Source organism: Pantherophis guttatus, chromosome 8, assembly GCF_059756535.1.
Source record: "Pantherophis guttatus breed Tessera chromosome 8, ASM5975653v1, whole genome shotgun sequence".
Taxonomy (NCBI): domain Eukaryota; kingdom Metazoa; phylum Chordata; class Lepidosauria; order Squamata; family Colubridae; genus Pantherophis; species Pantherophis guttatus.
This window is the reverse complement of record NC_142070.1, coordinates 28605690-28618538: the sequence shown is the minus strand read 5'-3', so window position 1 is coordinate 28618538 and position 12849 is coordinate 28605690. Positions and strand designations below refer to the sequence as shown.

General features: G+C 36.6%; 1 protein-coding gene across 6 annotated transcripts in view; it reads right to left on the bottom strand.

Annotated features, from left to right (window-relative positions):
- Window positions 1-12849, bottom strand: part of IQCM (IQ motif containing M) — a 121139-nt gene that overhangs the window by 42389 nt on the left and 65901 nt on the right. For all 6 annotated transcript variants that reach the window (XM_087874505.1, XM_060686883.2, XM_060686882.2 and 3 more), the window contains one exon: window positions 11022-11156. In XM_087874505.1, the coding sequence (XP_087730631.1) occupies window positions 11022-11156 (135 nt within the window). The remainder of the gene's footprint in view (window positions 1-11021; window positions 11157-12849) is intronic.

The window sequence follows — 12849 nt, the reverse complement described above, 5'->3', positions numbered from 1 at the left end:
CAAACTATGATTTGATCAAGATAGCTATTCCTTCATCTCGCAGAGCAATAAACCTGTCAGAGATTAATATCTTATATTATGTTCAAAAGGAGCAGCCGTCTGGAACAGAGGTGGTGTTCAGCAGGTTTTGACCAGTTCTGGAGAACCGGTAGTGGAAATTTTGAGTAGTTTGGAGAACTGGTAAATACCTCCTCTAACTGGCCCCGCCACCACCTATTCTCTACCTCCCGAATCCCAGCTGATCGAGAGGAAACAGGGATTTTGCAGTAACCTTCCCGTGGAGTGGGAAGGAATGGAGATTTTACAATATCCTTCCCCTGCCATGACCACCAAGCCACACCCACCAAGCCATGCCCACAGAACCGGTAGTAAAAAATTTTGAATCCTACCACTGATCTGGAACACTTGTGGATTGTCTTAAATTCACATTTGGAGACGAATTACTGAAAAGTCAGTCTACTCCCTTGCTCTTCATTCTGCTACAGAGGTTCACTCCTCTTTCACAGAACTGTCTTCTGTCTGCCATTACATCTTCCAAAGTCCTTTTTCTGATTTCCCTCTAAAAGCCCAATTCCCCAGCTAACTGCTGCTTAATGTGTTCCTGAAGTTTTTCTTTCCATATACTTTAAGTTATTGGTGCCATTTTAAAACATAAAACAATAAGATTGGGAGGGACTGTGGAAGTCTTATAGTCCAACCCCCTGCCCATGGTAGGAGATCCTATACCATTCCAGACTTTCTTTGGCCTTGAAAGGATGGATACTCATGATCATAAAAAGAATATCAGAATAATAGAAAAGAATAATAGAGTTGGAAAGGACACCACAGGGACTCAGGTCCAACACTCTACCCAAGCAGGAGATTCTATATTATGTCAGACAACTGGCTGTCCAACCTTTTTAAAACTTCCTGGGGGCAAGCCATTCCACTTATTGTTCTCACTATCAGAAAGTTTCTTATTAGTTCTAGGTTGCTTCTCTCCTTGATTATTTTCCATCAACTGCTTCTTGTCCTGCTTCAGGTGCTTTGGAGAATAGGTTGATCTTTTCTTCTTTGTGGCAGTCCTTCAAATGTTGGAACACTGCTATCAGGTCACCCCTAGTCCTTCTTTTCACTAAAATAAACATACCCAATTCTTGCAACCATTCTTCATGTGTTTTAGTCTACAGCCCCTTAATCATCTTTGTCACTCTTCTCCACACTCTTTCCAGAGTCTCAACATCTTTTTTTATATGGTGACAACCAAAACTGGATGCAATATTCCAAGTGTGGTTTTACCATGGCATTATAAGTGGTCTTAACACTTCATATGAATTTGATTATATCCCTCTGTTAATGCAGTTTATGACTGCACTGGCTTTTTTGGTGGCTGCAGCACACTGCTGACTCATATATAAGTGGTTTTCCACTAGGACTCCTAGATCCCTCTCATAGTTACTGCTATGGAGCCAGGTTCCACCTATTCTATACCTGTGCATTTGATTTTTCTTGCCTACATGTAAAACCTTACCTTTTTCACAATTGATTTTCATTTTGTTAGATAGGGCCCAGAGTTCAGGTCTGTCAAGGTCCTTCTGGATCTTGAGCTGATCTTCTGATCTATTCCTACCATCTTGGTGTTGTCTGAAAATCTAATGGGTTCCCCTTCTATCCCCTCATCTAAACGATTTACAAAGACATTGAAGAGTACTGGGTCTAAGACAGAACACCGGGGTACCACACTGTTTACTCCCCTCCAAGTAGATGTAGTTCCATTAAGGATTACACATTGAGTAGTGGTCTGTCAGCCAGTTATGAATCTGGTGATGATATTGCCTATCCCACATTTTTCTAACTTACCAAGAAATAGGCTGTGGTCTACTTTGTCAAATGCCTTACTGAAATCCAAGTATACTATGTCCAGAGCATTTCGCTGGTCCACTAATTTGTCAAAGAATGAAATAAGATTTGTTTGGCATGATTTGTTTTTAATGAACCCATATTGCCTTCTGATTATTTACAAATCTGTTGCTTGAATATCTTTTCCAGGATCTTGCCAGGAATTGATGTTTGGATTATTGGTCTGGAGTTTCATTTTTTTCCCCTTTTCTGAAGGGGAGCATTGGTAGTTCCCCAGTGCTCCAGGAAGTTTGAAAGATATGGTTCAGTGGTTCCAAGATCACGTCTGCCATCTTCTTCAGAACTCTGGAATGTAATCCATCTGGTCCTGGTGAAATTAAATTTGTCTAGGCTGGACAGATATTTTACCATTTCTTTGCTTATTTTAACTTGTATTCCTAATCTGTCTTTTACAACTGTTTTTTTTGGTCAGTTGGGCTATTTTTTCTTTTTGTGTGAAGACAGATGCAAAGAATGAATTAAGCAGCTCTGTTTTCACCCTGCTGCCTGTCACTTCTTTAGCATCTTCTCCTATTAGTGAACTGATTGTTTCCTTGACTTTTTTCTTTTCTTTTTTTACACATTGAAATATTTTTTTTAATATTTTGATATTTGTTGCAGGTCTAAGGACATTCTGAGCCTTAGCTTTCCTGACTTCATCATTGCAGATTCAGACTATATGCTGGTATTTTGCCTTAGTTATGTGTCCCTATTTTTTATATTTATTCTTTTTTGTCTTTCAATTTACCACAGAGTTCTTTATGCAACCATGCTGGTTTCTTCTTGGATTTTTCTTTTTTAGTAGTATTGTGCTAGACTGGCTTTTATAATCATATTTTTCAGAGTTTCCCAAGCTTCTTTAGTTTAGTGTCTTATAAGCAGACCATTGTCTAAGAATCAGAAGTTCTCTTAATGGCACCATTTTTTTTCCTTTTTATTACTTATTTCTTTTTTTATTACTTATTTCTTTTTTATTACTTATTTCTGTTTATTATCTAGAATCATATGTCTGTACAAAAATGATATGTTTTCCTTCACAACCACACTTTATATTATTGTTCCTTTGTGTAGTTCATGTTCATTCATATTGAACATGCAGAGAATAAAATGATGCAAAATTTCAAACAGTGCAGAAGGAAACTATTTCCATCTGAGGGAACAGAAGTATCTTGGGTCTTATTGCTCTTTTAATGGTTTCCCACAAATAATGCTTAACATGATATTAAATTTGGATGTTCCTGAGCTAATAAAATTTAGGAATTCCCATTGAGAATATATGAACTTTATGGCAAGTAAGGATATTTTCAAATGGTTATTCTTATGGGAGTGAGTGAAGCCAATTAATAAAGTATATTCATTAATAATATGTTTGTAACATTTAGCCATAGCTTATGACATCTGTGTTCTACAGTACTTTTCCCTCCTTGCCTGTTAACAGTGGATATGATGACTTGTGTATTTGTAAAGACAAAGCAATTCTTGCAGTAAATTCGTAATACTGGTAAGAAAATGTCTAATTCTTCATTCTATATATTTTCTAACTATTGTTTTTGTATTATTACTTTCAAAAAGTCTTTGTACTATTGTGGCCCTGCTAATATTCCAAAAAACAATGTCTTAAAAGTTTGTTCATTCCAATTCCTACATCAAGGAAAGGAAGAAATTTCTCAAATGTCTCCTGCTGTAATAGAAAATTATGATATCCAAAATAAAAATCAGCTTTGAAAAAGTTTACTGGAATGAGTTAGACAGAACCAACCATTACATAAAACCAGATGAAAATCTTTTGACTCTTGGATCTCTCAGACAACACAAAGTACACTATTACTCTTCCTTGCAACCCTGATTAAATCGGATGTTTCCAATGCCTATATTTTTATCTAACATCTGTAACTTTCTGCTCTGAAAGTGTAAAGGAAGATGAATTGTATATAGTATTCTGATCACAATATCATAGATGTACTTCAGGATTCTAGTGATGCCAGATCTGGATTTGAAGGAAAAGGTTCAAAGTTAAGTGTAAGCTGCACAACTACATATGTGCAGCACCTTTCTATCTAACCTGCAAATCTCTCTGATATAGTACATTTGTGCTTAGGACAACAAAGTAAAAACATCCTCAAGCTTTTCCAATGGAACCTAATCAGCTTCATATTGTTATCTTTATTTTTATAAGGTGAAGAGTAATATTTCAAAAAAAAATTGGGATGAAACTATTAATGTATCAAACTGAAACTCAGCAGGGTTAAAATCTTATAAAATTTAATGCTTCTATCATCCATGCTGTTCCATGCTCTCCTACAAAAAGCTTGAACTAGTTGCAATAGTAGTCATCCTTTCCAATTATAATATATGGAGAGATCTTGTTCCAAATTAAATGAGCAGAGATTAACATTAGACCAACAATCAAGAACAAACAATACCCCAATCAAGGAACTACAACTCATTCAAACAAGCTAACAGTAAACAATAGCCCAATCAAGGAGCCATCAAGATCACTCCTGCCACTCCTACACTGACAGGGCAAGCCACTAATATATAAAATGAGAACAAACTCCATTCCTTACTAGCACTGATGATGTTACCTACTTTGGTAATGAAGTGTCTGCAAGAAAATAACCAAGCTCAGAGAGTACCAAAGGCTTCACAATTCAACCTTAAGCTGCAAGTATTCTCTTCTATGGAAATCAAATTTTATCTCTCCAAATTGCTTCAGCTGAATCAGTACTTCCTGAATCTTAGGAATCATGGCAGAAGATAGGTTTCCCGTTCCTGCATTCCAAAAGCTTTATTAGAAAATGTAAATCAAATATTTGATGAATACTAAGAGCCTTTGGGATGCTACAATTAACACTACCATTATGACACCAAGAATCAGACTGAAATCTAAAAGAAGTCATTTAAGGTAAAGAGAACTCAGGGAACATTAGCTGCTCTAAAAAGGCAGCAAGGGTGTTATCTCTTATTAAAACATATAAAATGCTTAGGGGTTGTGACATAAACTAACAAAGACTGCTAGAAATTTCTCTCTCTCTCTCTTTCTCTCTCTCTCTCTCTCTCTCTTTCTCTCTCTCTTTCTCTCTGTGTGTATGTGTGTGTGTCACACACACACACACAATTCAGAAAAGGAAAGGATAGCATAAAAGCTGGACTAGAATACAACGATCAGAAATGACTGCAGAAACAGCATGATAGTTAGGGAAATGTATCACATTTTTATGAACAAATTTTCAGTGGTTTATTAATTCCTTTACAAAAAGAACTACAGCAACAGCCTGAATGCCAACATCTGAATTATACTATCTCATAATATCAGGATTTGTATGAACCCAATTTATGAGTAAATGTGATTGTTCCATCAAAACTCTTAACTTCCATGAATACTAGTATCCATTCCCCATTCCAGAAAAAAGTCTCTTTTTCAGAAGAATGTCAAAAATTCCAACTTCACAGTCAATCAAACCAACCAAATTGATCAATTGCATACAAGAGAAGCTTTGGATAGCTTTTCAAAATTATAGTGACTCACATAGAATACTCTTATTTCATGAAAAGAAGCTAAAATGCATTACGTTCGGCAGCCATGTTACCCAATTCATTAGTGTACATTCTTCACATAATGTTCAGCATACTTGTTGAAATTAGTTTGAGACTGAATTCTATGGCACTTTAAAAATGGCAATCAATAGAATTAATTTCTTAATAAATATAAATAGGATTAGGCTGCTAGTCTGATGGATTTCAGTGAAAAAACCTGTTCTGATGAAATGAGTAAAAATGGTATAATGGCATTAAAATACCAGCAGAAAATCCTGAATAATAGGAATGCAAATTAACATTAGGTGAATAAAGCCATTTTCAAGGACCATGGAAGTGTCTCTAGGAGGTCATATGAACCCAGGTGACTGAGCTATCTATCTATCTATCTATCTATCTATCTATCTATCTATCTATCTGTTTTATTTTTTTTAATTTATTTTAATTAATTTATTTATTTGTCAAGAACGTATTAGGTAGTTTATATAATTATAAGCATGAATTGAATACATAAAATAGATACAAGTAGAGTAAACATTAGGATAGGGACGGTAGGCATGCTGGTGCTCTTATGCACGCCCCTTACAGACCTCTTAGGAATGGGGTGAGGTCAAGAGTAGACAGTCTTAGGTTAAAATTTTGGGGCTTTTGGGATGAAACCACAGAGTCAGGTAGTGTATTCCAGGCATTGATCACTCTGTTGCTGAGGTTATATTTTCTGCAATCGAGTTTGAAATGGTTCACTTTAAGTTTGTATCTATTGTGTGCTCGTGTAGTGTTGTGGTTGAAGCTGAAGTAGACATTGACAGGTAGGACATTGTAGCAGATAATTTTATGAGCTACACTTAGGTCATACTGAAGATGGCGTAGTTCTAAGTTTTCTAGGCCCAGAATTTCAAGTCTGGTGGCAAAAGGTATTTTGTTGCGAGCAGAAGAGTGGAGGACTCTTTTTGTGAAATATTTCTGGACATGTTTGATTGTATTAATGTCTGATATGCAGTGCGGGTTCCAGACAGATGAGCTGTATTCGAGAATTGGTCTAGCAAATGTTTTATATGCTCTGGTTAGTAGTATGATACTACCAGAGAAGAAGCTACGCAAGATTAGGTATACAACTCTTAATGCCTTTTTGGTGATGTTGTTACAGTGGGCTTTGGCACTTAGATCATTAGATATGAGTACTCCAAGATCCTTGACAGAGTGAAGGTCATCTACAAGGTCATGTCCACACAACTTATATTTTGTGTTCTGATTCTTTTTGCCAATGTGTAAGACAGAGCATTTGTTGGTTGAGATTTGGAGTTGCCAACTGTTTGACCATTCCGACACAAAGTCAAGGTCTTTTTGAAGGGTAGCAGCATTGTCGGTGGTGTTAAATATTTTTACATCATTGGCAAAGAGAACGCAGTTACTTATAATATGATCGCAAAGATTGTTTATGTATAGTATGAAGAGTGTTGGTCCTAGAACTCTACCTTGGGGGACACCACTATTTACAGGTGCAGGATTTGATAGAGTGCTCCCTATTTTGACCACTTGTTGTCTGTGACACTGAAAGGCCCTCTGATCGTCTCTCTCAACTGGAAAGCATGTTCATGTGACAAAATACAGACATTTTGGTCAGTACTGGGTTTCAATTTTGGTCACTACCAGTTTGCTCATGGGCGCGCGCGCACTCACACATGCGCGCAACACTTCTGCATATGCCCAGAGGTGTCTGGGCGGGTGGGCAGAGCCTCCGCCACGGCTACCAGTTCACCCGATCTGGGCAAACCGGTAGCAACCCACCACTGATTTTGGTATTAAAAATGTTTTAAAATTACACTGAAAGTGCATTTAAATACATGTGTTCATTCAAAAAGGCTATGAGAAGCTATTTCTTCATTTTTATATATGCAATATTTATCTCACTTTTCCATTCACTCAGAGCAATAAATAACATCATGAGTAAATTAGAAATGCAAAATAAAAAAAATAGGAAAATAATACTCCTTAATGCTCTCCAAGTTTGGTTGTTACCTGCAAACATTTTATTACCTAAGTAATATAGGTAGTTTGGTACCTACGTAATTAGGTTACCTAGGCAGGTAAGGAAATGTCTATAAGCAAATCACCAAGCTCTGACAGCACCAAAGATTCCACAATCCAACCCTGAGCTATATACCGTATTTTCCGGCGTATAAGACGACTGGGTGTATAAGACGACCCCTGACTTTTCCTGTTAAAATATAGGGTTTGGGCTATACTCACCGTATAAGACTACCCCTCTCCCAACGCACACCAAATAAAAATTAAAAAACATCAACTGGCTCACCCACAATGTAAAAGCAGCTGTGCTAGACCCAAAATGGCCCCTGGAACAAGCAGGAACCTCACACAGCCACAAAAAGCCCCAAAAAACAACTTTCACACTTTACACACACAGAACACAACACAACACAACAGGCTCACCCACAATATAAAAGCAGCTGTGCTAGACCCAAAATGGCCCCTGCAACAAGCAGGAACTTCACACAGCCACAAAAAGCCCAAAAAAATAACTTTCACACTTTACACACACACAACACAACACAACTGGCTCACCCACAATGTAAAAACAAACTGTGCTAGACCCAAAATGGCCCCTGCAACAAGCAGGAACCTCACACAGCCACAAAAAGCCCAAAAAAACAACTTTCACACTTTACACACACAAAATTCCACATACAGCTTTGTGAGATTTTGTGTGTTTGTGTAGTTAGAGTGAAACACTACAGAAACACACTAAATCTCAGAAAGCTGCACAAATATTATTTTATTTTTATATGAAAACTAAATTTAAAACTTCCTAAACTTTAAATGGCTAGGTCTAAAAAAGAACAACTAAAAAAAACCCCAATTAACTATTTTTTTTAAGCTCCCAAAGGGGAAAAAAACTTACCCAATAGAACAGGGGTCTCCAACCTTGGCAACTTTAAGACTTGTAGATTTCAACTCCCAGAATTCCTCAGCCAGCTTTGTTTTGCTGGCTGAGGAATTCTGGGAGTTGAAGTCCACAACTCCTGCCTGCTTGATTGCAGGCAGGGAGTGGCTTGCTGATGGAATGGATTCAGACAAGCGAAGCAAGGCAAGCGTTGCGATTAGCAGCTAAGGTAAGCAAGCTGGAGGGGGAAAACTTTTTTCCTTTTAGAGGGCTTTGGCGATCCCAGCTGAGTTGCCTGATTAGCAGGCAACTCAGCTGGGATCGTCAGAGCTTGCAGAGCCACGTAAAAGGAAAAAACTTTTTTCCTTTTATATGGCTCTGGCATCCCAGCTGAGTTGCCTGATTAGCAGGCAAAGCTGGGATCGTCAGAGCTTGGATCGCCAGAGCCATTTAAGGCTCGTCAGAGTCTTTCGGGCTGGTCTGCCTGGTTACAGGAGAACGACACCCGGAGTATAAGACGACCCCCGACTTTTGAGAAGATTTTCATGTGTTAAAAAGTCGTCTTATACGCCGGAAAATACAGTATATTCTCTTCTATTAATAATATAATTAACCTATATACTCTAAAATTATTAACGTTAAATGTGTGGCTAAGAAAATGTCCCTTAACAGCTCTTCTAAAATCAAAGAGTACTTGCTAAATGAAATCCTCAAATAAGTGGTTTTGAAAGAATGGAAAAGAATGTCTCTCCCAAGCATAGGACTATGGGGAGGTATCTCTTCATATATAACTCCCATCCAGAATTAGATTTTGCTATACCTGTTCACTACCTTTTATAGGGTAGATTACTTCAGCCCATAGCTGGTAGTCCTTACTTTCAAAACAAAGGATAGAAAACAATTGCTCTTTGTTGCAGCTTTCTGATTGCCCCCAAATAAAGTATAAAGACATGGTCATCATAGCTACGTATACAAGAAGTGCTTGTTTTTTGAGTTTGGGTAGATTACTTAGTTTATAACTGGATGTGATTATTCCAGACCTAGTGGGAAAAAAGCTAAAATTTGTTTTCATTACTTCAGAATGAAGACAAGGCTTTGTTTTTTCTTGCTTATGCTACAAAAGTATGGGTTTTTTTTAAAAAAAAAGGTTTTTTGTTTTATTTATAAAAATTCATTATAAAAATTATATACCAGAGAAATAACAGAAATGTTTAAAATGAAACTAAATAAAATAATCTATTACCCTAGCTTTCTCTCTTTCCCTATTTAGACATATTATTTAGTTTGGATATAAGAGTTGATTGCTCCCACAGCTGCAGATTGGAACCCAAAACTAATTGAATGGGTAATGCACTGTATCTATTTAGATACACAGAGAGAGAGATTAGTTTTAAGACAAACATATACTTTAATTCTGGTTAATAATGTATTTTTGTTCTTGGATTTCTTACACATTTACAACACTCGCCCCAGAGTAAGTAGTTTCATACATAGTTTTCTTTTTATTAATAACATTATTCCATTTGCACATAAACTGAAGCTATGATTATTTTTATATACCAACCCTCTGTAAGTGTAAATAAACAGAAATGTATAAACAAGCACAAAATACAGTAAAAGTGAAATTGAAATAAATGACTAAAAGATTTCACACTTGAAATAAAAATCTTAAAGGAAACAGAAACCCAGAAACCCAGGTCCCTGCCCACAGCAGATATTTTGATGCACATTAAGAAAGATTGGGCCAGTCTATCTACAAGACAAAAGACCACCAGTTCTAGGGTGATGGGATTAAGACATAACCCCTCAGGACATAATAGGATTAGCCTCTACCCATCTAGCAGCAGGGCTCACTGCATTTCAAAATTTCCTATGGACATTGCATCACCCAGCAAGGTTCAACGAAACTTATCTCAGACAACCACAGCTATGACCCCTGCGTAGCCCCATGGGAGTCTGACAGCAGCTAATAGAATACATATTCTTGCACAGGAACAGGAAGCTCAAGTTCAAGCCCAAGAGAGGGTATAAATACCTCTCACTCTCCATTCCATGTGGTCAGCTGCCCAGGACATCAAACCCATGTGGTCCTGTTCATCAATAAGTTGTCTTTTCAATCAGCCTCCAGATTTCCAGGGTCTTTCTCCCCACTTGGAACTGAACCAGATGGATATTTCTTCCAACACAACAATAGATTGTAAAGCGTTCTACATTTTATATAAGCAGAGGATTGCATAGACACAGAAGGGAATAAATCAGCAACTTCTACTCAAGGTCTCATCAAAAGAAAAGGTGTAAGAGTCCCCTTCTGTTTGTGGTACAGGAAAATATGCAAATACATTTAGGAATGTTTCCAAAATTCTCATACTTCAGCTCTTGAAGATCTGGATCTTGCTCATATATGTTTTTATTTTGCACCTCATGTAAGCTACTCTGATAATGTGTTGAAGAGTAAGATGAAAATATCAAAATGATAAAAGTTTTTAAAATAACTATGGTGTTTAAGGAACTGTCACTTGAGTGAGGGTGGTTTTTATCCACAACTTCCTCAAATAAGTAAACTCTAAATACCAAATAAATAAGGCACTTTTTATTTATTTGTATTAACTAAAAAATGAAGCAGCCTTTCAAAGTATCATTTGCCCCCAAAATACCCTTTGCTATATTTCTACATAATCTATAAACTATTGTGCAAATCTCTTACCTTGCAACAGTAGAGTTGTTGCAGTATTAATTTCCTTTTGTGTTGGAAACCGGCCACAGTCTCTGAAAAACTTTGGGAGCTCATTTCTATCCATTTCTTTCCAGATCGCTTTCTTTAGAAATATAGTTTCATAAACTAGGAGACAAAATAATATATAGATCAAAAGGTCTCATATTGTTGTTGTATTGGGATTGTTTGAAGTTTTGTATCCAATTTATCAAACATGCTTTTCTTTATTCTGTCTCTATATCATATCTAAGTAAAAGTGTGTGTGCCATATCCTATTGGAAGTCTTGATTCTGTAAAAGCAGTCTCAAAAATTTGAGATTCAATCATGGTTTCTTCCAAATAAAAATCCTTAATGAGAGAGATATTAAGCCAACTTCAGGAATACCACACATATGAAAATTGTTCTTCTTGATAGGTTTTCCTACTACAAATTTACAGTTGTAATAGGAATTCTCAATCTGAAATTTTGTATTGCAAAATTTTGTATTTCCTCAATCAGGAAATCTGAAGGGCAATTGATATTTTCAAACCTATTTGCAAAACAGATAAAATATTTGCTATACATAGGACAAAAACGTAAGACAGCCACATACATAATAAGTCTTTTCGTAATCTGTACTGTGCCCATTTCCATAAATTACAACCATCTTTTTTAAAAGGAATCCTTCCACGAATTTTAACAGCATAGCTTCCAGCTTTTTATTAGCATTCATATGTTGGTATCAAACTGATAAATATTATCATCTATTTTTGCATCACTGTATTATAGAATTGTTATATATTGTGGGTAATATAATCAAGAACAGTGCTGGCATGATCACTATGAAAGATTATTGATTATGTCACTAAAACTATTTCATAATATCTAATTAACATTTAAATGTATTATATTTTAACTTCTAAAGACATAATAAATAGTTCCTTTACCATTTGATCCAAATTACAGTCTACATTTGGTACTTAAACCTTAGGACTTGGCATTGTTAACAAAAGTTCCAAAGATATTCTTTGGACTTGATCTGAACAGAGTACGTCTGTTGTTATTGTTAGTTGCGAAGTTGTGTCCGATTTATCACAATGCCATGAACAACGTTCCTGCAGGCCTTCCTGTCATCTACCATCCCCTGGAGTTTCATGCTGACTGCTTCAGTGACTCCATCTAGCCACCTCATTCTCTGTCCTCAATCTTTCCCAGCATTAAGCTTTTCTCCAGTGAGTCCTTCCTTCTCATTAGGTGGCCAAAGTATTTCAGTTTCATCTTCAGGATCTGACCTTCTAAAGAGCAGTCAGGGTTGATCTCCTCTCGGACTGACTGGTTTGATCACCTTGCAGTCCAAGGGACTCGCAGGAGTCTTCTCCAGCACGTCTGGAGAAGTACGTCTGTACTACTCATTAAATAGTCCAGTGCTTTTTCACATTTCCATGTGAGCCTGAAAATACATCCTTCTTTAAAGAGTAGAACCACTGACACCTCAAAAAAGATGTGGTTTATAAATGAATAGCAGAAGCGTGTTACGCTGACATCATGCTTATTCCTCACTGTTTCAAAATGTGTACAGCTCTGCTAAACGTATCTTGTAAGAGCTCTTTTTCTGTTGTGAGAGATCTTGATTATTTTACAAGATATATCCACTATCAGTTCTTCAATTACATGAGCACAACACTTTAAAAAGGTTGTTTGGCATTAGCTTCCATGTCAGAGGCATAACGTTTAAACTATGCTCAGTTATCATTGCAGTGAGTCGAGTATGATATGCTAATGTCTCAAAATGTTGCCAAATAGTGCATCAATTCTGAATGAAAACATTGAGACAGAAAT